The sequence below is a fragment of the Jaculus jaculus genome, chromosome 12 (assembly GCF_020740685.1).
Source record: "Jaculus jaculus isolate mJacJac1 chromosome 12, mJacJac1.mat.Y.cur, whole genome shotgun sequence".
NCBI classification, from domain to species: Eukaryota; Metazoa; Chordata; class Mammalia; order Rodentia; family Dipodidae; genus Jaculus; species Jaculus jaculus.
The window spans coordinates 131,125-157,657 of NC_059113.1; the positions used below are offsets into that span (position 1 = coordinate 131,125).

Sequence of the window (26,533 nt, forward strand, 5' to 3'; positions counted from 1 at the left end):
ATTATTAATTACAAAAACATTCCAAGTAGCCCAATTATAGGTATTACTAATGAAGTAATAAAGGTGTTGATATTACATTCATTAAAGGAAATATATGTAATTTTATATTAAAAATGGTAAAAAGTTATTACTAAAGCAAAGTGGACACTGCTAACAAAACTTCTTAAGAAAAATAAAGACTGGGTAAAGGATACTAGGTAATTATGAAAAAAATAATTTATTCACAATGAAGAGAAATCTTAAAATTACACAAATCATTTCCAATAAAATTAGGCACAAAATATGTATAAAACATATCAATGTGGCAAATGATTGCTACATATGAAAGGTAAACATGGATGCTATACAGGAATACCACACATGACTGCTGCATGTAAACATCACACATAAATGCTGCATGTGCCTCAAATATACCCAAAAGTCCTTAAGATGTGTATTTGTCACGGGTCCTGAATAGCTGATATCTTAGATTTTTTAATGCTTTTTTCATTATTATTTGATTCACCATTGCTGTCCATGATTTGATTTCTATGCACTGAAATGCACTAGAAAAAATTAAACACAAGTCTTATAGATATATCTGGAAAATTATCTAAGAGTTATAGATGCATGGTACCGAACATGCTCCCCAGACCCTACAGACTTTCCTTCCAAGTCATTACAAATGGTCAGAGGACTATACACATATCCCTTACCGTTCCCCTGTATATCCTGGACCGCAGTGACATTGGCCTGTGGCAGCATCGCATGTCCCTCCATTGTGGCACTGGCATTCTTGGGAACAGTTTTTTCCAAAGCGACCCTCAGGGCAAGGCTGACCACACACTGTGCCCTACATTCAAAGAGACTTGTAAAATTAGATGGGCTACCAGCCAGATCTAAACTGAAGGAAGGATAAGAAAATAGAGGAAATGAAGAGGAAAAGAGAGATATGGGGACATGGCTATGGGAAAATTACATTATGGAAATGTTCAAATACAAATTCTTTGCCATCTTTGAAATGTTGGAAATTTTAAATCAACAAATTGACTTGGTAGGCCCAAATCTCAAGATACATTCAAAGACAACAAAACAGTAATCCTAAAAAAAAAATCATATTAAAAACTGAAACCTAAGAAAGAGTTACATCAAATTATTATGCCAATCTAAGGAATTTATAAATCTTCCTAGGTGCTCTTCCCTGTGCATTACATGCACAATAAGTCAACAATACTTATTGAGCATCCTTTACATAAATAGTAACATCTGGTACAAGTGGGACAGCCAAATGCTTTACCATATGTTACACATTTTCACTGGCTTCATTTCTTAAGTTGATTACATAGCATAATATTAGAATTTTGTTTATCTGAATTAACTATAACACTGTCTAGGAAATATTTCAATAGGCATCAACTTGTTTTTTTTTCTGAAGAAAAAGACATTTTCAGTAGGTTCAATAAGCATTTCTAAGTTGAGATCAATAGAAAAACTTATTTTCTGAGGAGAAAACCCAAGAGTCAGTCACTTGGACATTTGTCCTCTCCCTAGAGGCTATCCATCTTGTGAGCACAGTCATGTTTATTCCAGTCTTGTGCAGAAAGACTAAACGAGCATCCCATTAATTCAATGAAATATTTTGCTATTTTCCATTATACTATGTAAATACCTTGGGCTTGCAGCTTCTGATTTATTGGAGTTATAATTATTAGAGTATTTATTGAAATTATAATAATATGTATGATAATGCAAATAACATTCCCACATAATGGGGATTTCTATAATGTTTTTCAGTTGGAGCTGTTACTTTGTTCTTTCTCTCTCTCCTTCTCTTGACTGTGAGTACTCTGAAATTGGAGGCTAACAAACACCAGATGGTTTTGTATATGTTTATTCTGGATAGCACAAGAAAATATATTTCCTCTAAGTTTTGGCTACCCACAAAAGCAGTTGGTGAGCTAATTAAGTCTTCTCTAGTGGTTTCTAGCTATCCACAAACACAAAGTTAGCACACAGGCTCTTGGAACTGAAAAAGCCTTTAAGAGATGATTGAATTAACAATAGAGAATGCTCTATGTTCCAGACAGAGTGCTAAACACTGAGAATCAAAGATGAAGTACCAATCCCTAGGTCATTCACAGGTGGTGAGAAAAGCAGATATAAAAATAGTACTACATGTTCCATTCTAGAACATCCTACTATATTTAGTGTAAAACAGTAATATAACTATAGTGGTTTGAATCAGATGTCGCCCATAAACTCATGTGTTTTCAATGTTTGGTCCCTAGCTGATGGAAATGTGGGAGGGAGAGCCTTGCAGGAGGAGGTAGGTTGCTAGTGATAGGCTCTGGGATGTTAGAGTTACCCTTCACCCTTGTCAGAGCTCACAGTTCAACTTATTCTCTTGCTGCTTTCTGCAAACTTCTGTGGTAAGAAGTGATACCAAGCCTCTGCTCTACCATCCTTTCCCTGCCATGCTGAAACTTCCCCTTGAGACAGTAAGCCAAAATCTGTTCCTCTCAACCACTGCTTCTGGTTGGGTGTTTTGTACCAGCAATGAGATGGTAACTACAACAATGGCTAAAGGAACATTGGGCTGAGGGTCTATGTGTTGTGGGCATTGAGTCCAGTAGGAATTCTCACTTTCTCAGAATCTGACTCTATCCATAATTGTACCTTATAAGCTCTAGGAATACTATTGAAATGGTATGAATAAAGACTAATGTGAGGGCTGGAGAGATAGTTTAGTGGTTAAGCGCTTGCCTGTGAAGCCTAAGGACCCTGGTTCGAGGCTCAATTCCCCAGGACCCACGTTAGCCAGATGAACAAGAGGGTGCACACATCTGGAGTTTGTTTGCAGTGGCTGGAAGCCCTGGCACGCCTGTTCTCTCTTTCTCTCTATCTGTTTCTCTCTCTGTCTGTCACTCTCAAATAAATAAGAATAAACAACAAAAAAAATTTTTTTTAAAAGAGACTAATGTGAGCCAGCAGCGTTAAGGATGACATTTTTATGTTACCTGAAATACACAAATGTGAATATATGATAGAAATGAGACTTCATCTTTAGAAAACAACTAAATCAATTGCACGAATAAAATGTTAAAAAAAAAAAAAGTACTGTATGTGGGAAGCTCAGCTACCCATAGAGGAAAAAGTGACCTTAAGCTTTCATTAGGAAACATCTGTCAGGCTGGAGAGATGGCTTAGCAGTTAAGTGCTTGCCTGTGAAGTTGAAGGAACCCGGTTTGAGGCTCGATTCTCCAGGACCCACATTAGCCAGATGCACAAGGGGGTGCATGCGTCCTGAGTTCGTTTGTAGTGGCTGGAAGCCCTGGCATGCCCATTCTCTCTCTCTATCTATCTGCCTCTTTCTCTCTCTGTCACTCTCAAATAAATAAATAAAAATAAACAAAAAAAATTTTAAATAAAAAAAAGAAACATCTGTCAAGACCCAGAGCCAGGGGATATGGTGGAAGGTGAGTTCCAATGGGTTCTTGGAAGGGCCCATCTGTCTACTTCCTGGACATATGGTCCAAGGCTGTGGTTACCACAATCCCATATTATAACTCAACAGCTGAGAAAGAAAAGCCTCAAGGTGAGGCAATTCCATGGATAATATCTATACAATTGTCCTAGAAGTAAAATGCCTGCAGTTCTTCACCCAAAGAGCATAGAGCTCTCTGAACACTGTCACTCCTTTGCCAAGTGAAATCCCTCCCTGGCCAAGAACCAAGCAAGGATGAGCCAAAGGTAGAATTAGGAGGCGAAAGAAGAAAATGAGCCAGACATAGTGGAGCATTTATACCTTAGGCAACTTAGTGTTATGTCACACTGAGAATTAATAAAAGGTGGAAGAAGAGTCTTAAGAAAAGCTTAGCATACTACTAGCTTGGTTTACCTTCATTCACTTGGTTGGGCCTGCTGGAACCAGCTCAGTCTTCTTCAGTAGTTTCCTTTCATCCTCAGGCCCTCAATAAAACCCTATCATATTATACCATTTCATTGAGTTTCTTCATGCCTTGCTTCAGGGATCAGATTATTGTTTTCTGGCCAATTCACCATTTCAGACCTTCACCTTTGGTCTGATAGTCATATGTTTGCTCCAGTGGTCTTGACATCTTAAACTCTCCCTGACTCCCTAGGATCCTTCTTGGAAAGCAGGTTCCTGATCACAATAAAGAATAATTCCAGACTAGTTCCATCCCCATATCTAGATGCAGACATCTTGGCTTAGATGAAGCCAAGATAGTTGGTGGCTCTATGTACAGGTTATCAAGATTGGTGTTTCTGTGCTGGATAGATGGCTTAGTGGTTAAGGTATTTGCCTGCAAAGGCAGTGGACCCAGGTTTGATTCCCCAGGACCCACATCAGCCAGATGCACAAGGTGACACATGCATCTGGAGTTTGTTTGCAGTAGCCAAAGGCCCTGGCGTGCCATCCTCCCTCTTTCCCTCTTCCTATCCTTCTCTCTTTCCGTCTTTCTCTCTCTCAAATCAGTAAAATAAATGAATTAATAAACCAATTAAAATATTTTCTTTAAAATATTGGTGTATCTAACATGATACTGACAAATACATATCTAGGTTCAGAGCAGGTAAGAACAATATTTTGGGAAATCAGCAAATGACTGCTAGAACCTTTGGTCTGCATGAGGTTTCCACAGAGGGATTACAGTAAGAGAAGAAAAGAAGGTTAAGATTGAAGTCTACAAATGTAATGAAGTGATATGCACAAGAGAGAGATTAGGAAAACAGATGAGAAAGAGAGGAGAGGAGAGGAGAGAAGAGGAGGAAAAAGCTATTAGAAAAGTAGAGGACAAAGAGGTTAAGGATAGGTGAGTGATGACATGGTCAAAGCTTTGAAAACGTGACACAAAGTAAGATCAGAGGAGACCCAGGGGGTCTGGTAACAAAGCAGTCACTGGAACCTCTGCCAGAAAATTTCCAGTTCTCTCAAGGACAGAGAAACAATGGATTTCAAACTGCTCTTTTGAAGTAGACTGTTACAGAAGAATAGCCACTGTTACCTTCAGGCAGCATGTGCACAAACCAAGTCAGAATGGTAAAAACCAATGTCACTTCCTGGTTTCAACACCTAATTAGTAATGCTTTTGGCCTTGTGTATTCCACATGGTGCTAATCCTGTAAAATTGCTATGTTAAGACAATGTATCATGTTCACGTGTCACAGCTTCCGCTATTACACCAAAGTCTCTGAGAAGTTCTGCAATATTTGGTACATGTGGTTTGCTTCAATATGTCTCTATATTTATGACTGCATTACTTTTTACACATAACACTTATTCTATTGAAAAGAATGTTCTTAGAAAACAGCAGCAATCCATTGTCAAAATTGTAAAAATGATTATTAAATAATTCCAGTGTTTATCAGCTCAGTTGTCATATATGAGGCCAGATATTTACTTCTTTTTTGCCTTTAGGGGCAATGCAGAGCAGATAGTCATTATCTTTACCATGAGGATCATTTAATATATAATAAGTACAAGTATAGGATGATAGCAACTTCCACCTTCTCTGGACTAAAGGACTTCAGCATTTAAATAATGAGGTATTTCCAATGTGGAAATCATAGCTGTCATTGCTACTTTCATGCTAAAGTCATCCTCACAGTATTTTCTAGAGTGCCTTGAATGTGTGGCTCTGGAAGCTGAGCTAGGGGTAGGAAAGATGCTTACCATCCAGCCAGAAGGGCAGGAGCACTCTCCAGTGACATGGTGACACACGCCTCCGTTTTGGCAAGGACATCTCTGCTCACACTGTGGGCCATGTTTTCCAGGGGGACAAAGATCCTCACAACTATGGGATTTAAGTGTGATAAGAAGTTACTGTTATTTCACCAAATACATAATCCTCAGATACTACATCACCCAGAGCCCTCAAATATGCAAGCTTTTCCTGCATTGGCTACAAGTGCCATTGATGGGCCATTCAGTCTTTCCCTTGTTATAGGGGTACTTTCTGAGGAACCATTTTAGCTGGAGGAAAATCTCTCCTAGCTGAGAGTACCAGGAAGAAGAGTGGCCACACAGATGACAGTTTTCATGAAATTCTTCCGAAGCTCTTGTGCCAGAGGTAGGTCTATCTTGCATGTTTGTTCTCACCTTTGAGAGGATCCAGATGTTTGCACATGTGCCCTCTGGACACGAAGTCCTCATCAGCTTTCAGTGTTCTGTCTCCTGACCAGCAAGTACACATTCCTTTAACTCCATTGTCACATGGATGTCTCTGCTAAGCCTTTGTCATTTTGTTCTCTGAAATTGCTCCAAGTTTGCCACATTTAATTTTGTTTTTGTTTAATTTAATTTTGGAAATTTAATTTCCCATATTTAATTTTGGCCTTAATGAAAACCCATAAAAATGATATTAACACAAACAGTTTGAAACAACCATCTATTCTTCTGAACATCAGTGCTTTCTAGGCTAACACAGTTTTTTCCTTAGTACATATTACTTTGTACTACTTTGTACATATTAACTCTGTCCACAGGATGTATTCACCTAATCAGTGACATTTGTTCCAAGTATTAGTTCTATGATTTACAAGTGTAATTTTCCTAATAAGGGAACAATATTTTTCTCTTACTTTGTTTTTGCAAGTTCTGTCTCTTATTCCATTTGCTAATAGAAGCAAACCAAAGAATTCCCTTCCCACAAAATAAAGTGGAGGTTAATAAGTTGCTTAGTGTTTTCTATAAAAATGACTTGTATGCACTTATCCTCACAGCTATGATGCATGTACTTTTATGTTCATGAAGGAATATATGGGCCCATGAGCATTAAATAATTCAGTTAATCTTGCATTATTATTGTCATGTATTATGTGCAATCATTTCGATTCTCTTTGTAAGGTTCTTAACCTACCCAGATGTATCCAGTTAATTATTGCCACAAAGAGCAGAACAACCTGGACAATTATCAACCAGCAGTACAAAGTGAATGGAATTGTGATAGTCACACCAGAAACTCAAATCTGCCACAGTAATCCCAAATATTCCCATCCTCACACCATCCAGCCTCACCAAAGGTTAGCCTGGAAGCTGGCTTCTTAAAACTTAGTTGGACTCTGGCAATCAGCAGGGGGCCATCCCTGCTCATGGCTCCATCTGGGCCTGCACTGCAGACTCAGCAGTAGCTGTTCTGGCAGCGAAAGAAAAAGAGGCCCCATGGCAGGAACCCATGAAGAGAGTGGTTGGCAGGAACCCATAAAGAGGGTGGGTGACCTCTGTCCTGCTGCTCCACAGTGCATCACTTACAAGGCTCCAGTGTACCCCGGTGAGCAAAGGCATTCCCCCGTGATGTGGTCACAGGTGGCTCCATTCTGGCACTGGCATCTCTGATGACAGTCGTTACCATAGGTGCCCTGCTCACAGCGTTCCTCACAGCGCCACCCGCGAAAGCCTGCAGTGCAGTGACAAGCCCCGGTGATGGGGTTACACAGAGCCCCGTTTTTGCACTGGCACCGGCTGCTGCAGTGAGGCCCCCAGTGATCACCATCACAGGCTGGAGATAAGGAGAGAAACAGAGGATGGCATCAGAGTATGGATGTGGGAACGCTCTCTTCAGAGCCAGCTTCCCACTCCCCTTGGTGAGAACAGGAGGCTGAACCCTCATCACCATTCTTTAGCTGGGCACACGTGCTCCAGCACAACCCATGGTGCTACTGCACAACCTGGTGCTCAACACCAACCTGACCACACTCATTCATTCTCTCACTCTGCTACTGAAGCAGCACTACATTGACCTATCCCATGCTGTATTCTTTGGGTTTGTTCCCTAAACTCAGAATGTTGGATTTTATGTGGCCAGAGCAGAGGATGAGCTTGCAGAGGTTCAAAGGGAGGAGGAGAGAAAGGAGGTTCTGTGGGCGATGGGAATGATAGCTCATGCGGGCATTTTGTAGATAAGGGACTGACAGTGAAGGATTGTAAGCAAAGAGAAATGGAGCAGGCTTCCCTCTAAAAGTGAGGAAGACCCTGATAAGGAGAGGCAAAGTAATACAGCAGGATGAACAGCAGTAGTACAGATCTCTCAGAGGGGGCCTGGACCCAGCCAATAGCAGTGAACAGGAAGAGGTGACTGGAAGCAGGGCCACCAGACAGCAGACTGGCCCTGCCACAGTCTGGTTTTCTATAGACACAAATTGTGATCTGTTTTTGTGATAGCAATCAAAATGTGAGTTATTAGGTAATTACCTCCCAAAGAAAATACAGGATTAAAAATAAACTGATATCTTTAAATGTTGACTAATTCAAAGTATTACTAAGCTGAAAATTAAACTGGACAACAAATAAAAAGATAATGGAGCCAGGTGTGGTGGCCCATGCCTTTAATCCCAGCACTTGGGAGGCAGAGGTAGGAAGATCGCCATGAGTTCAAAGCCATCCTGAGCCTACATAGTGAATTCCAGGTGAGCCTGAGCTAGAGTGAGGCCCTACCTCAAAGAAATCACACACACACAAAAAGATAATGGACGCAGGTAAAAGAAAGAAGAAAATAACACTGGAGGATGTATTCAAGGTGAAAACTGAGTTAAAAGGATGGCTGCAAAGCAGAAGTCAATGAGCAGGAAAGCTGGTGCAGAAGAGAGAAACAATGACATCCCAGACATTCTCGAATATTAAGGGTGACAAAATATGCTTTACTCAATACATAGCACCCAGCCTGAAGTGTACTCATTTATTAGTTACCAGAAAAATCACTACAGAATATATACCGCACCAGGAACTCTAAGGGAAAATTGTTATGCTGATTGAAAAGTTTTTAAATTCAACAGATCTAGAATCACAATTGTAAAAAAGCAGTAACTCCAGGTATAACACAAACAATTGATTAGAAGTGCAGGATCCGTCTTCCAATATTTGAGTTTACCTTTGATTCTGTAATATCCAGAGGTTTAAATAATTCTCTTTTTTAATCAGTATAGTTTTGGTTTCATTCGTATTTTAATAAGCACACTTTAACAGAAATGAAAACAATGAGAATTACTAAACTTAGTCAGATGAACAAAACAATTACCCAAGAGCTCACACTCTTCTTTCACAAAGTAAGATTAGTTTGCAATTCCAAAATGAGAATTAAAATTCATTATTAGGGCAGGAGAGATGGCTTAGCGGTTAAGTACTTGCCTGTGAAGCCTAAGGACCCCAGTTTGAGGCTCTATTCCCCAGGACCCACGTTAGCCAGATGCACAAGGAGGCACACGCATCTGGAGTTTGCAGAGGCTGGAGACCCTGGCGTGCCCATTCTCTCTCTCTTTCTCTCTCTCTCTCTCCCTCTTTCTCTCTCTGTCGCTCTCAAATAAATAAATAAACAAGAAAATTTTTAAAAATCATTATTATTCATCAGTTTTTTATTGCCTATATATATGGACATGTGGGTATTTTTTAAATTATAACTTTGGTCTAGGATCTTAAAAGGAAAAAAGACACATTTTTAAAATGTACATGCCATGTTATTTTATGCCCTCTAAAGCATCCTAGATTAGTAAAATCTTCCTAGTTTTAAAGTCTTAGAAAATAAATTATATGATCCCTTGTAACTTGTTCCCTAGTTCTTCAATTGTTGAAAGTAAGGGAAACTAGGGATGAGGAGATAGCTCAGCAGATAAGAGGACTTGCTATGTAAGGATTAGGCGCTGACTTTGATCCCCAGGACCTACACAAAAAGCCAGCTATAGTGTAACCCCAGAGCCCAGGGAGGGCTGAGACAGGAGGATCACTGAAGCTCATTGCTAAGCCAGTCTAACTAAAAAACTGGTGTGAGTCCCAGGTTAAATGAGAAATTCTGGTTCAGGGAAATAAGGTAAGACAGTGATAAGGGAGGACATCCACCATCTTCTTCTGGTCTCCACACACATGTATACACCAGGGTGCACACATATCCACACATGTGCATGTACCACACACAGTACACAAAGTAAAATTAAAAAAGAGTAGAGAAAATCTTTTTTTTTCCACCTAAGACAAATCCATCATTGACATCCTTTTCCTCTGACAACATCCCAGGATAGTTAGTCCAGTTCATCTCCCTCTCTCTCTCTCTTATCTATCTATCTATCTATCTATCTATCTATCTATCTATCTATCTATCTATCTATCTATCATCTCTATCTCTGCTATGAATTCTTATTCCTGACACATGGAGGCAACTTTGATCAGCTCTTTTATACAGTACATGCCTTAATGTTTTTACTTCTTCATAAATGTATTTACCTCCATTCATCTTCTTTGCTGAAACCTTTCCAAAGTTTCTGCATCTCTCTCAAGTTCCATGAGCCTCAGATATTGAATTAAAGACCTGTTTGCTCTCATATCAAAGTTCACAAATAGACACAATAGGCACTTTTAGCTAAGTATCTTAAAAAGAATACCAAAATTGTGTGAAAAACATTTTTAAAACTATAATGGATTAGTACAGAGGGTTTCTCACCATTGCCACACTGGGTTAAGAGTGGGTTTTAAGCACATGTGTCTTGCAAAACATGTTTTATAAAATCAGGAGAGAGGTAGGAAGAGGTGTGGTGGGAACAGGACCCATTTCTCCCCTCCATGACCCTTTTCTACTTCCCATTCAACAGTTTTCCAGCAAAGTAGTGAGAGAGAAACCAACCCTATTTTCTTGGAGTTTTACTAAACACAGGAAGTCCTTAAGGAAGGAAACTCTTAAGACATCTCTTTATGGTGTAAATGGCTTTACTAAAGGAATTGATAATTATGAGCCTAGAAAAAAAGAGTTTCAGGCTTTCAAAGAAATATTACAAGCTGACATTATTAACTTCCTGGCTCCGTTTAAGCACTGTGGCATGCTTTGAAGTGACGTTTTTTCTGTTCTGGGCCATATTTCTCTAACAGACCACTGATGCATGGCATTCACAATGTGAACACTGTGAGCAATATGGGATACTGGGGGTGAGGCAGAATTCACATATAGAAGTTTGCAGATGGTCATGAAGTAGAATGAGGAGGACACAAAAGCCTGAGTTGAATTCAAGTATCATCTTGACTTCCTTTCCTTTCTTCATTTATCATAGTTAACTACTCCAGTGCATCCACTCTTAAATGTATCCCAGTGAGTTACAAAGTTTATAGTACAAAGCCAGCTTTCTTCTCTGATTCCTACAAGTTCTACAATGTATTGATTTGGTCCTTTTGTTAGTGTAAAATTTGACTAGTTATCCTCAGTTTGAGCAGCACATTTGGGCAGAGTCTAAACAAACACCATCTGACATCTTTTACTGAACATTTAAATCTAAAGTGGTGAAAGTTTCATTCCAACAAGAGAAAGTCACTGTAGAGGTATTCCTACTGACAACTTGGAAAAAACATAGTTAACATGGAAATAGCTTGAGAATCCTAATAGGTAAGAAAAAAATGGGACAATTTTTTTTTTTTTTCAGATTCATTGAAAGGACCCTAAATGCTAGTGAGTAAACAATGACTCACCTTCAGCTTCTGACTTCACTCTCACTAGGATAACAGCTGGAGACTGGCTGGCAGAATCAGTATGCCCAGATTCATGCAGATATTTGAAGAGATATGTTAATGAGGACTCCAGGTGGGCCCGGACAGGTTGCTTTAATAGTATCTCATAATAATTAGAAATAAAAGGAATTTTAGACTACTGTGTAATATCGGGAGTATATAGACCATGCTCCAAGCCTAAGTGAAAATTAGTAAGGGTTGGGTCCTACCAAAACAATGAACTCACACTGGAACTCTATAGCTATAACTTCCAATGACCCCAGCAACCTTAGGTCACATTTCATGACTTGGATACTGTTTCATTGTATTGAACAATATTTACTATTAGTCATGTACCAGATATGGTACTAAACCTGGAGTTCAAGGATGAACAACAGTGGACATACTCTTAAAAGCTTAATGGCATTAATACCATATCAGTAAGCAATTGAAAAACTGTATAAGGCAGTGTAACTACTGCAGAATAGGACAGGTAAGGCCTTAGTTTAGCTAAAACCTAAAAGTAGAGTGAGGCATATTTCAGTGAAAGGTAGAGGATTTCTAAACAGAAAGCAGGACAGCAAATGCAGGAAGCAGTGCACTTAGAGAGAATAATGCATGCACTATTCAGAAGGTTCATGGAAATCATTCTGGGCTTTTATACAGCTGCAGTAGGGGTTCCACCATTTTTTGTAGCTTGTAGGTAACAAGAAGAAAAATGTAGAAATAAGTGTAGAATTTGGCAGCAATAATAGACCTGTTCCCCTGGACTCTCCTGTCCTCTTGGGTCTTCCAGGTCTTCCTCCAAAAGACAGGAGAGACCTCTGTGTATCTCTCTGTGTCTCTCTGTCTCTCCCTGTATGTCAGCTCTCCCCAAACTTCCAAAGGAAGCAGAGAAATTTTATATTTCTGCACATTACTGATACGCAGGCTAAGCAGCATTGTCTATTTTCCAGTTTGCACTTAGATCACAATTTTTTTTTTAATTTTTATTTATTTATTTATTTGAGAGCGACAGACACAGAGAGAAAGACAGATAGAGGGAGACAGAGAGAATGGGCGTGCCAGGGCTTCCAGCCTCTGCAAACGAACTCCAGACACGTGCGCCCCCTTGTGCATCTGGCTAACGTGGGACCTGGGGAACTGAGCCTCGAACCGGGGTCCTTAGGCTTCACAGGCAAGAGCTTAACCGCTAAGCCATCTCTCCAGCCCTAGATCACAATTTTTATGTGCTTGCCTAGCTCATATCTCCAAAATTATCATAGATGTTAAGACAGATACCCTTTTTTGACCTTAACAGTTGTGAATGGGATTCATATGAACATATCATGATAGTTATCTGGTTTACATCACTGAGTAGATGCGTTGTGATTTCAGACATTAACCTGCAAAAATCTGCACCATGATTCATGAATATGATGACCATAATAATGAACTAACACAGTGATGATGGTAATCTTTCTCATTCCATAGAAACCAACACTTGCATCCAGTGCCATAGGACAACAAATCACCACATCTTTTGAAAAGATTATTCTGGGGCTAGGGAGATGGTTCAGCAGTTAAGGTACTTGCCAGCAAAGCTAACAACACAGTTTTGATACCCCAGTATCTAAGTAAAGCCAGATGCACAATGTGGCACATACATTTGGAGTCCATTTATAGCAGCTAGAGGCCCCTGGCACACCTATACACTCTCTCTTTCTCTCTTACTCTCTTGTTTTCACATTTGTCTGTCTCTCTCTACTTACAAATAAATAAAATATTTTTAAAAGAGATTATTCTGATAGAGTGTATCAAAGTCCTTTATCCATAAAGCAGGGATTTGGAATGGGATCCAAAGGAATTAATCTTATATGCATGCAAAAACAATAACAATTCAAAATACTTTACATATTAGTAAAACCAGATATGTCCACAGACTCTTCTTAAGGATTAAGGTGAATTAATTCAGAGATCCTATGGAACAGGCAGCATTGTTAGCCTTCTTTCATAGGTATAGAAATCCACGTGGCTTGTTCAGTTATCAGCAAGTCAAGAGCTAAGCACATATCTCCTATCTTCTATGCCCTAAAACATTGTATTTTCTCCTTCCAAAGCTGTAAGGATGTTTATCTCATCACTCTTTTTTGAAGTTTAGAAAGATTTTATTATAGAGTATTATAGCACTTCAGAGAAGGAAAGACTCCAGCGCTCCTGTAAAATAGGAGTGGTCCCAAGTGGGCAATTTTTTTTTGTTTGTTTCTGTTTTTTGAGGTAGGGTCTCACTCTAGCCCAGGCTGACCTGAAATTCACTATGGAGTTTCAGAGTGGCCTTGAACTCATGGCAATCCTACCTCTGTATCCTGAGTGCTGGGATTAAAGGCATGTGCCACCCCACTCGGCACAATAATTTTTTATAATAGAAAAAATAGAAGCAATCTAATTTGCAAGGAATAGGAGACTGCTGAAAAAACTGGCATAATTGTATAGCAAAATACAGTGCACAATTAAAGTGATGTAATAGAAGAATATTCAATAAACTAAAATCTGTAATATCATATTATAAAAAGTAGATTAAAATAGTATGTACTATATGATCCAATTTTAACAATAGAATTGAATCAGCAATGAATCAGATGAAACTCCCATTAATTTAGGTGTAAAGATCAAAATATCAGCAATTACATTAAGTTGGTGGCTGGAGGACAGGGGAGAGTGAGAAAGCCAGAAACACACAAGGACTCCATAGTAAAATAACATCATGGACTATATCCAGGTCTTGATCTTTTATTCCTTTAGTTTAGCTATATTTTCTAAATTTTCTACAATAAATATATATTTTCTTGGCATAAGAGAAAAACAAAGAATAACTCATCTTTTTTAAAAATAAACAAGCTCATGTTCTAAGCATTTATAGCATCTCAGGTTCGGTGCTCCATGCTTTATACACCTGTTTGTAGTGTTAACAACAACAATAATAAGATTTGTATTATTATTTTAGCATTTAGCACAAAGAGCCATCCAGCTAGTAAGTGGTAGCATCAGTATTCACCAACACTTTCTATACACAAGGTAACAAGCCCCTTCACAAGCCCATTCTGCAGGTGGAGTACTGTGTGTGTGTGTTCTCTGTGAGGGTACATATGTGTGATGATGTGTGTGGATATACATGTGTGCATGTAGGTGCACATGCATGTATGTGTATGTACATGTGGAAGCCAGAGGTTGATGCTAGGTGTCTTACTCTAACACTCTCCACAGGACTTTTTTTTTTTTTAATTATTTATTTATTTATTTGAGAGCGACAGATACAGAGAGAAAGACAGATGGAGAGAGAGAGAATGGGCGCGCCAGGGCTTCCAGCCTCTGCAAACGAACTCCAGACGCTTGCGCCCCCTTGTGCATCTGGCTAACGTGGGACCTGGGGAACCGAGCCTCGAACCGGGGTCCTTAGGCTTCACAGGCAAGCGCTTAACCGCTAAGCCATCTCTCCAGCCCTCCACATGACTTTTTTGAAATAGGGTCTTTCACCAAACATAGATCTCACCCATTGTGCTAGGAAATCCTAGAGATTCCCTTTCTCCACATCCCAGCACCCAGTTTTTATGTGAGCTCTGGAATCTAAATTTAGGTCCTCACACTAATGTGGCAACCTTTACCCAGAGTCATCTCCCAGCCTCTGAAATTATATTATTAAGTAAGAAGGATATCTTATAATTATGTTTTAGTCCAATGTTATCCATATTATGGCAGAACATGAAATGATAAGTACTCTGAGAAATCATTTGAGGTTAACCAGTAACTCAAGATTGAAGGGCATTAAAAGCAGAAAATTGCTTTAGCCATAAAAACACAGGGCATTTCTCAAAGGAAAAATGAAATTCAGGAAATGGTCAGATTTGAAAAGCTTCTATAAGGTGATAATAATTTATGCAAGTAAGAACCCAGAAAATTCACTATGGCAATATTGTTGATACATGTGACATGAAAAATAGAAGAGGGGCTATTTAGAGAGAGGAAAGGGACCCATGAGAGGAGAGAAGAATATATGATGAAGAGAGCAGTAGGGGTAAGTAAAAGCAAGGTATAGTTATATATGTATGAAAATATCATAATTAAGCCCATTTTACATACTAGCTAAATTACTAATTCAAAAAGTTAAAAATAGAAAAGAAAATAGCATGTCAGTCATTGGCTTAAGGAATGCACAGACTTAAAAACTAAGTCCATATAGCACCCAGCACATGGATAGGACTTAAGAAATACTTAGTAAATGAATGAAAGTGATTGTAAATATAAAGGCTAGAACTTTCAGAAGCATGGAAACTCATTAAAATATTATAAAAATTCTAGGTGGATTCTTCTCTCCTTACCACTGTCAATTCAATTTTTATGTAAAAAAGATGGGGATAATGGTGTGGGGATAAAGGACAGATTTCTAAAATATATTACCTCCTGACAGGTACCAGACATTATTAAGGACATTATAAAAGTATCTTATTAAAACCTTACAATAACTCAGTGATATAGGTATGATTATTCTGGTGCAACATTAACTCAGATACTAATGTGCTCAAAGTCAGTCAGCCTTGAACTGCAAGCGTTCACTCATGTGAACCCAAATCTCTCAACATAATGCCTCAAAAGCTACAGTCTTCTCCAACTCTATTCACCAGGCACAAAACCAGCATCCGTAAAGACCAACAGCTTCTTTTGATTTTTAAAGTGGAAAATCCTAGAAAAAAAAATTTCAGGGCTACTTCTCTGAGCAGTATCACTTGTTTTTCTAAAATGACAGTTCCCAGGCTTTCAAGCGTTAGCAGTAGGTTCATTAGAATAGTTCTGAGATATCCTACCATGTCCACAATCACACATTTACTGACTAAAAGCAGGCCTTAGGAAAAGTCTTTGAATGAATGAAGATGGTATAGTAAATCTCTTGTCTTCAAGCAGACAAAGGACAGAGAAGGAGCACACTTAAAGACAAATATAAATGCCAAATGGAGAGATGGCCTGGAGGGGGAATAAAAGCACACTGAGTCCTTCAGCTCGGGACTGGAAGGAAAGAATGAAGTCATTTTGGTCTTAGGTGATATTTACCACCAACTTCATGTTGGTGCCAAATTCTTCAATCTTTTGCTGGCTCACAGACAGGGAAGGCATAACCAATATACATTAGACAAACCCACGTTCTGGCTGGACCACATTTACTTCACAACTATGGACCCTTGAGCACATCTCCAAATTGTGCTAGATCTAATTTTATTTTCATAAAATGAGTATGGGAGACATACTAATGACATAAAAGTACCTGATATTATGTATGATGTAGCCCAGCTCTAGTAGCAGCAGCAATTTTATTCAACTGTGTACCCACTGAAACATCCCACACCAGGAAGAAGAATGTCCTGGGACAACATCCTTCAACTGTATGCAAAGTTACAAGAGCATGCCTGACATTGGTTTGTATAATTTGTTTGTCTTATATGAAATATGAATGCTTGAAGGGATAACTTCCTCTTCATAACATGAATTTCAAAACAAAATCATTCAGTAACTCTAAAAGTAAGCCTGAAATATATGCAGTGTTCAAGGAATCTCTGCACTAATTTATATCCTATTTATAATTGCTCATTTATTTTTATTTATTTATTTATTTGACAGAGAAAGAGAGAGAGATTGAGAGAGAGAGGATGGGCACGCCACTGTAAACAAACTTCAGATGCCTGCGCCTCGTTGTGTATCTGGCTAATATGGGTCCTGGGGAATTGAACCTGTGTCCTTTGGCTTTGCAGGCAAGTGCTTTAATTGCTAAGCCATCCCTCCAGCCCTATAACTGCTCATTTAAAAGTAGGTTTACGGCTGGAGACATGGTTCAGAACTTAAAGGTATTTGCAGTGGTAAGAGACACTTGCACATCTGTTATTTCTCTTTCTTCCTCCCTCCCTCTCCCTCTCTCTGCTTGCAAATAAAAATATTTTTTAAAAAGTCAGTAGATTTTGAAGTTTCCCACTTGATGATTGCATATCCAGCAATATAGGCTTATATGGATCCCCTAAATGTGGAAGAGAAAATAATCAAGCAAATTTCATAGTAATTTTCATTCTGGAATGAAGAAATAGATTGACATAAATAAAACCTGGACAGTCTTACAAAAATAATAGTCAACAAACAATTCTACTGGCTTAAGTTAGCTTATACATCTGTGCTCACAGTTCACCAACTAATATCACAGAAGCAACTTTGAAACACCCAGTGACTCTAAAGAGACTTCTTTAAGGCAGCTATTTCTAAACTACAGAGCATCACAAGTGTCTAGTTCTGTGTGTTTGTGTTAGCTCTAGACAACCACAGATTAACTGAATAGACCAAGATTTTTTTTTTTTTTAATCTTAGGTTAGTACCTCTGGAATCTATGTCTAATTGTAGGATTGCATGGGGCCCATAAATCTTGGAGATACATTTTACCACACACTTACAGGATGGATAACATACTGAAAGAGCTCAAACTTACGATGGCAAAAAATATCAGCTTGTCATACATAACAAACCACATTAAGGTTGCTGTTTGAAATAATGATGCGTGTTGAGCACCCTTAACATATAAATGTCAAATATCTAGTAATAGGGCATAGAAAAGTCAGCACAATGACTTAAAAAAACTTTTACATGTGTTTTGGCTGAGGGTGTTCTCCACTGCATTTATATGTAAGAAAGCTTATGACCAGAGAACTTATTAGTAAAGAAAATCAACCTTTCATGTTCTAACATATAGATAAAGCACAAAAAAAGTCACTTTCAGGAAAATATCTCTACAGAGTGAGTGTTTTATGAGACCAAAATAATGTCCCACTGTATCAAAATATAGAAAAACATGGTTCTTCCTGAAGCATACACTCTTTTTCTTAAGCCTCATCCCCTCAGGGTCTTTTATCTTCCTGTGACTTCATTCCTTGTGCTTCAGGCTAACAAGGCTGTGGCGTGTCCCTTTGTTAATGGAGAAGAAAAGATCCTATTCAAAAGATCAAGGGGCATTAAAAATAAAACAACTTTGTAAAGCTTCTCCATCCATGAAGAAGAACAATAAAAATGTATTTTCCCCATCTCCTGAAAGCACTAAAACCCCATGTCCTTCACATGTCAAAAGCTCTCCAAGAGCTGACAGAGTGCCAGCCATCACTCTGGGACAACCACCCTGTGTTACTTAGATTAATTTTGTTCACTGGGTGAGAAAGAACCCTTATTCTTCTTTAAAAAAAAAGAAGTTTGCTAAATGTTAAACTACCATTTCATGTCTTCAATGTAGGCTTATCTCAAATTATGAACCAGAAAGAAAGGGCATGTTTGTACTTTAATGTAATATTGGTATCTCTCTCTGAGAGCCTATTTGTGGCTGTATTCATGTTGCAAGAAAATCTCAAGGATATAAACTGTGTGCTGGAATTAAATAAGGATTTGGGGGGGGATTAAATGTATTATCTGATGTCAAAAGAGTAACAACCTTGAAAAATGTTACAGGATGGCTTGCCTTGAGAAATCTTGTCATATCTTTGCTCACTTATTAGTCTATTGAAATGTTGTCAAAGGATAGAAAAGGTGGCTTAGTCAGTAAAGTGCTTGCTGTGTAAGTGTGAGGACCTGAGTTCATATCCCCAGGACCATGTAAATGCTGAGCATGGTGATACAAGTCTGGAATTGCAGATCTTTGGAGGTAAAGACAGGTAGATCCTCAGGGATATCCAACTAGTAAATTGGGTTCAGTGAGAGACACTATCTCAATAAATAAGGTGGAGAACAGTTGAGGAAGACACCCAACACTGATTTCTCTGGCCTCCATAACATATCCATATGAAGTCACACACACACATGGATCCACATGAATACCTACATGCACACATACAACTCCTATATACATATAAAAACATGTTGTTGTGCTGGAGAGATGGCTTACTGGTTAAGGTGCTTGTCCATGAAGCCAAAAGACCCAAGTCCAATTCCCTAGTACCCACAAGGTGGCACATGTGTCTGGAGTTCATTTGCAGTGGCTAGAGGCCCTAATTTCAGGCCCTGGCACATCCATTCTCTCTCTCTCAAGTAGATAAATAAAAAAAATGTTTATAAAAAATGTTGTTAAGCATCTTCTGAGGCTATCAAGTTCTATTTCTTGAGCAAATGCTACTTGCTTCTTAATAAGATAAAAACTATAGAGACTACATAGTGAATTCCAGGTCAGCCTGGCCTAGAGTGAGACCCTACCTTGAAAAGCCAAAAATAAAAAACAAAACAAAAAGAAGAAAACTACAACTAAGATTTTTATCTGCTGGAGAGATTGTTCTACAATGAGACTTACTACAAAATGGATGTGCTCAGTGACAGATCCTTAAGAATAGAGGAATTACTTCCACTGTAGATGCTTTTCATCGAATACTCAGGAAAAGGAGAGAAAGGAGGGAAAGAATGGGCTTCTAAGAGGTGATGGGATATGGGGTGAGATGGAAGGATAAGTATACAGACCCACTACTATGCAAATATTATCTTCATTTTGGACAAAGAGGCTAATGGGCAGAGGCCATAAGTGACTTGTCTAAAATTCCAGAGTAATAACGCTATGTCCAGAATCTTTATTACTAACTGGACATTTAAAAAGTACAATATAGTTTTCTTGAGAATGTATTTTCTGACTACAGGAGCAATTCCCTTTCATTCCATTTCATTAAGATATGAATGATCTTTGAAAGTTACCTTCATTAGTTATATGCAATAGTAGTGAATGGAAAGATTCTCGTTTTTATGGGATTTTAAGATAAAACCATTTCTTCATGATCCAAGCCTATGTTCTTACAGAATCTACAACTTAACCTATTGGAATAGTATTTATGGATAAGATAAGTACTATCAATTTGTTACTTACTATCTTCACTAATTTTTTGCAACTTAAATGTGCTTAATTTGTTCCATACCACAGGCAAAAATATTCAAACTGTTTGAAATCAACTAGGTTACCTATTAATTAAGAGATTTTTTTGGTCAAATAAGAAAAGAATGGTTAATTTATTTAACTTTCTCTCAGAAAAATTTCACGTATTTAAAAATGCTTTGACATAATCACAATAAAATATTATCTATACTCAAGAAAGACTCTGGATTATAAAATTATATAAAACACTTAATTTCAGCCCACTGACAATGTAACCCCATAAGACCCTAAAACAAGATGTATGGGACCTACCAGAACCAGGAGTAGACAACAGGAAGAGGGAATGGGAGGATCAGGACCATCTTGTATGTGGTATGATTGCACTCAGAGCAAAGCAGGCAGGAAGCACAGTGTTGTAATCAGAAAATAGTTTTTATACATTTATATGAAAGGTTTATTATCTAATAGTTCTGTTCCCTATTAGCTCATTTTTATTTAAAAAAAAAAAACTGGGCTAAGTTATTCCTTGCTATTTATTTCATTAAAAGGAAGTCTGCAGAAAAATAATGAAATTCTACACATTTCTATGTGCTTTAAAATCATTTGTAGTATGAATTTCTTTGCTCAATTTGTTACTGTTCCTACATTAATTGGGTACAAATTAACAGCTAAATTCTATATAATCCTACAGAATCAGCACCTGGAGAAAGAATATGTAGATGTTCAGGTAGCAAAATTTTTAGGCATCCACTATTAACATAAAGGCTGACTTTAAATAGTTTTCTGAGTCCTCATGCCATCATTTCAAAAGTCACACCTCCACACGTGTAATTTCCTTGATGCTTACACTGCATCAAGGGGTAGTTGTGTCCTTCCTGGGAGTGAGGAACTCCCAGATCCACATCTTCTTTAGTTCATGGAAACTGCATCTGGAATACTTTGCCTAGCTTCTCCAATTTTATTGCAGCTGCCAGTGTACAAGCAAGTAATGTTTTGCTATATCCAATGATACAAGTGTCTATCTACATTGAACACAGTCAAGGCAAATCCTGAAGCCACTGGAGTTGAGTCACAGAAAGATTCTAATCATACCCTTTCTCTGGCAGACCTTGGCCACTTCCTTCTTGACTTGAAGATGCCTTGCCTGTCTGCTTATGGTCTTCAGCTGCTCAATTAATTAAAAGCACCTCAAAAGACACAGCATGTTAATCACCTCTCACAGTTCATGTTTGAATCTATTACTGCTCTTGGTACATTTATGTCCTTATTCCTTTCATTTACTGAATATTATAACATACCTAGAACTCTGTTGGACATTAAATGCTAGGTAGACAGAATTTGTGCTTTTATGGGTCTTACATCATAGAGGATAAAATAGACTAAATAACAAGTAAACAAGCAAATCTTTCCAAAGATTGCCATTTAAAAATAAAAATAAAGTCAGGTGTGGTTGTGTACACGTTTAATCCCAGCACTCAGGAGGCAGAGGTAGGAGGATCTCTGTCAGTTCAAAGCCACCCTGAGAATACAGAGTGAATTCCAGGTCAGCATTGGCTAAAGTGAGACTCAACTTTAAAAACAAAACAGTAAAAATAGAAACAAAAAGGAAATGTAATAGAGAATAATAGAGGACACTCTTTAAATATGGAGGTCAGCTACTTAAGACTCCAGGGAGACCAATATCCAAGACATAGGAAATAGTGACTGTACAGACAGAAATTAAATGAGTGATCAAAATTAGAAGCTGAACAGTGTGATACCCTCAAAAGTGGTGGGATGAGAAATTGGGAACTAGGGAAGCTTTTTCAGGCTTGGTGGATCATAAAGTTTATTACATCTACACAAAAAATTCTTGGGGAACCTGAGAAAGGAGTGAAGCCTGCTCAGAACCACCTTCTTACAAGATCACTCTATCAAAACAGATAATTGACTCAGTAGGTCCAAGAGAGAAGCAGAGAGACCAGCAAGGACATTACTGTAATCAGTAAGATAGAGAGGAAGATGGTTTGGATGGGAATGGCAGCAGTAGATGTAGTGAGAGGGATTATATTTGGTTAAATTTTGGAGTTAAACCAACAAGATTCTGATAAATGGATATTACACTTAAAAAAATCAATCATATGTATTAGATCTAAACATCAGGACAAGACAGCCAGCCTTGTCTTTCTAGTCACTGAATATGAATTCAACTAGCATGAGTAATATGAACATCTATGCTACTTTCACTGTGTCTGAAGCAGCATAAACCAGAGATGCATTGATCTGGTATAAACAACCCTTGTCAGATGTTGTAAATAATGAAAAACAAGAACATATACTTCACTAAGGATCTAGTATGGGAAACTTTTTATAAGCCATGGTGGACAAGAGGACTCAGGTAGAAAAGGGTATGACTTGTAGAAGATGAAATAGGCACACACAGCTGCTTCACCTGTTGTCTAGCCATAAAACTGTGGGCAAAACAGAGGTGGAAGTTATGCAAACATCATTTTTCTGCCACTACAATGTTGGATACTGCCAGCACAGTTCTGAGGACTGGGCAGGAATTTCCTATCTAATCCTCACAAGGGTATAGAATAGAAACTCTTAACTCTGATGGAAGCAAAGCATGAAAGCAGCTAGGATGAGAGCAATTCTCTTGAGGATGGGGTTGAAAGAGTGAGAGTGGAAGTTCTCAGGTCAGTTAATGGCCAAGATGTCAGACTCCACAGAAAGGCAAAATTAGCCATTTCTGTATATGACTTCCATCAAAGGAATTAGTCTATCAATGAGCTACCTTCAGGCAGTTCTGATGAGCCATTCTTTCCCCAACCTAGCATTGGTGCCTGCCCCCACACCAGTGAATCCAATAATGGCTTCCTCTTGCTGCTCCATCAAACTGATTTCCAAAGTAATTCTGACAGTGTATGGGTATGTTAACCACTGGCTGTGGGTTCTGGACTCCCAGGGTCTCCTCTCTTCAGACAACATAGATCTTACTATTGTGTCTGGGAAATAGATCTATACAGCAGAGCTTGCTGAGCAATATGTCAGCTTTTGCAATTTCTGGTTTACAATGTCTTCCAAATGTATTCATTCATGTGAATACTCTGCAGGCAGCATCTTATTACTCCATACTGCACAGCATGCCTCCTAATACAAAAGGTTATCAGTGTTCCTTACATTGTAACTGAAAATGCATGAGAAAGACTTGCCTCTTAGGTATTTTTTCACTACTTACAAGAACCAGAAATACTACTAGTGACTAAAGAAAATCTTGTCACGTATTTTCTAGGCTAAAATTAATTTCAAGCTTTGCTTCTACTTGATACTAACTTCAAAAAGAGCTTGAGGGACACACATTTGAATACTGTTTGGTGGACTGCTGGCATATTTGGGACTCTCAGTTGTGCCCTATCACCAAAAGATAAATAAGTTCTTCTCTAGACACTTAGGAAATTATAAATAAGATTACATAGGTTGAGAAAACAAATGTGTGATTACTGTTCATAGGAAAGATCTAAAGGGTCTCCAGCACAAAGAAAGGTATCTATAACTGCATATACATATTAATTAAAGTATGTCACATGCAGAATAACTTGCTTGATACAGATAATGAATATAATCTGGGCCAACATCCTGACTAAGGCAAATGAGAAAAGCCCTAACTGTATCATTCGTCATCTCTAATGTCTGTCCGAGGATTTATCCTGGTATTTGTGGGGTGGCATCTACTTCTGCCTGCTGCTCTTCCTTCCTCATGTTCTGAGTCTAGCTACTTTCATGTACCTCCTTTCCAGCTTCAGAATATAGTACACTATTGTGGTTAAAGATTCTGGCTGTGAAACATGTATCTCTCTACCATTTACCACATACAGAAAGTCAGGCAAGTCTATTTTTCTGCATTTATGTTTCCTAATCTGTAAACAGAGCCATTATTTTTTATCATCTCACAGTACTTTATGAGCAAAAAATAAGTTAATTTCTGTACTGATGCTTGTGCAGGAATTAACTGCATAAGTGATGTTTGGAGACCAATAAAGTATTCTGTAAAAATAGTATCTCATATCTATAATCTCAAGAGGCTGAGGTTGGAGGATCACCACAAGTTCCAGGCCAGCCTGCACTGAAGAGTGGGACTAAGTTTCAGGTCCCTGGCTACAGTGAGTCTTGGCCTCAGAAAACATGCTGGGTATGGTGGCACTGTCTTTAATCCCAGCACTTGGGAGGCAGAGAGGTGGAGGTAGGAGGATCACTGTGAGTTTAAGGCCACCCTGAGACTACATAGTGATTTCCAGGTCATCCTGAGCTAGAGTGAGACTACACCTCAAAATAAACAAACAACAACAACAACATCAAAAAAAACCCAGACAAACAGCAACAACAAAACAAAGAATCAACTATTGCTGTCATTATGGTCAATGTGAGCCAACTTTCCACAAATATCAACATATTACCTCGATTGTCAGTTTAAAAGAGGAGTGAAGGGGAATGGAGGGGAAGAGAGAGGAAAGAAAGAGTCCTAAAACACAAACTGCCTCAAGTCCTCCTCCCTATTGCACACCAGAACCACAGACACCCAGAAACCTATCTGCATCTGCTCCAGTCAGACTCTCCTTTCTCTTTCTGCGGGGAACAGGGAGTATGTCTTTGCTAATGCTTCTCTTAGTACCTGGGATCCCATCATATCCTTGGACTGCCACCCTACCTCAATTAAATAATCTCCTTTCTCAACTGAGTCTCCAGCTCTCCCTCTGTTCTCTCACCATCCTATCAGCTTCTGAGAAAATAAAGAAGCCCTTTCCTTAACATTGCATTTACTTCCTTATTTCTTTGCTCCTCCTCTTTGGCTTCTCAGAGAAGTTACTGGAAAAGTAGTCTAATCGTCTTTGTTTCAATTACCTGATGTCAATCTGCTTTCTGTCTGCAACATGGCCTTCATGCCTTGTCTACTCAGAAACCTCTCTAACTTTAGTTCCATCTAGTCTTCCTAAGACTGCTTGTTCTGGTTGGACTATGTTCTTCATCACACTTTCTGTCTCCTTTGCCCCCAAGCTATGATGCCTGTGAGATCAGCAACCATGCAGTTTGTTCCTGTATCGCTACCATCCAATATAGTACTCTAGCCATGATAGTTATTCAGTTAAAATCCACAATGAACACACAAATGACCTCAGAATCATATAGTCTAATAAAGTGAAATAAACGTTTTCTGTACTTCATCCACACATCAGGCACAACAGAGATTAACAGATTAATAACACATGGACCCTACTCTCAAAGAGTTGTTTATCACCAAGTGAGAGAGGAAAAGAAATAGAGGGTTTATACTTGAAGAGATAGATTAATGGGGGAAGAAAGGGGGAAAAAAGAAGGAGGCATGTAAAATATATCAGTGTCACACATATATGGGGGGTACACAATAGGATGCTAATAAAAATATTTGTGAAATTTTTCAAAAGAATCATTTTAATCAAATTTTAAAAGAAGTAATACACCTGAGTCTAGTCAAGTAAATCAGTTTTATTCTGAGGAAACAAACTTTGCACAGATAAATGACAAATCTAGTTTTATATGGAAGGAATCACTGGAAGCTGGGAATACTGACTGTGTCTCAGAGGAGGAAGGGAAGGTCTGCCCTCCACTGATAGGGCAGCCATAGCAAATCTAAAGTGGAGTTGTGAAAACACATTTTTAATGTGTTTTTCAGTCTAAGCCTCATCTACATCAGAAACAAAAGCTGCATGTACTGATTAATTTATTGCCATCTGACCACTTTAGAGTCCTGATGTGAATGAAAGGATTACTCTTCTGGCTTAGTTACTGGTCCTTATTTTCAAGGGAAAAGTGTGTTGAGCTACACATAGGAAATTGAGCCTGGAACCTTGGGATCCCCTTGGGGAGCCTTTGCTGTTTTTGCGCCCAGTATAAGTTAAATAGAAATTGACTGTGAACAGGCAAGAACTCAAATCTTTTGAGAATGGTTTGAACCATTCCATCAGGTAAAGTATTTCAGGCAGCTCAGCTACTGGCTGAGAACAAGGGAAATACAGGGGTTAGAGGAAGAAGAAAGCCATAGACATCATAATTATGGCTTTGTGACCAATTTCAGAGAAGAGACATAGCAACTTTTAAAATATTGTTATAGGGCTAGAGAGATGGCTTAGCACTTAAGATGCTTGTCTGTGAAGCCTAAA

At 38.5% G+C, this 26,533-nt stretch overlaps 1 protein-coding gene across 1 annotated transcript in view; it reads right to left on the minus strand.

Annotated features, from left to right (window-relative positions):
- Positions 1 to 26,533, minus strand: part of Megf10 (multiple EGF like domains 10) — a 215,192-nt gene that overhangs the window by 77,243 nt on the left and 111,416 nt on the right. Inside the window, exons 6-8 of the mRNA XM_045131157.1 lie at positions 7,253 to 7,499; positions 5,675 to 5,795; positions 696 to 832 (exon numbers count right to left, since the gene is read on the minus strand). Coding sequence (XP_044987092.1) covers positions 696 to 832; positions 5,675 to 5,795; positions 7,253 to 7,499 — 505 coding nt within the window. The remainder of the gene's footprint in view (positions 1 to 695; positions 833 to 5,674; positions 5,796 to 7,252; positions 7,500 to 26,533) is intronic.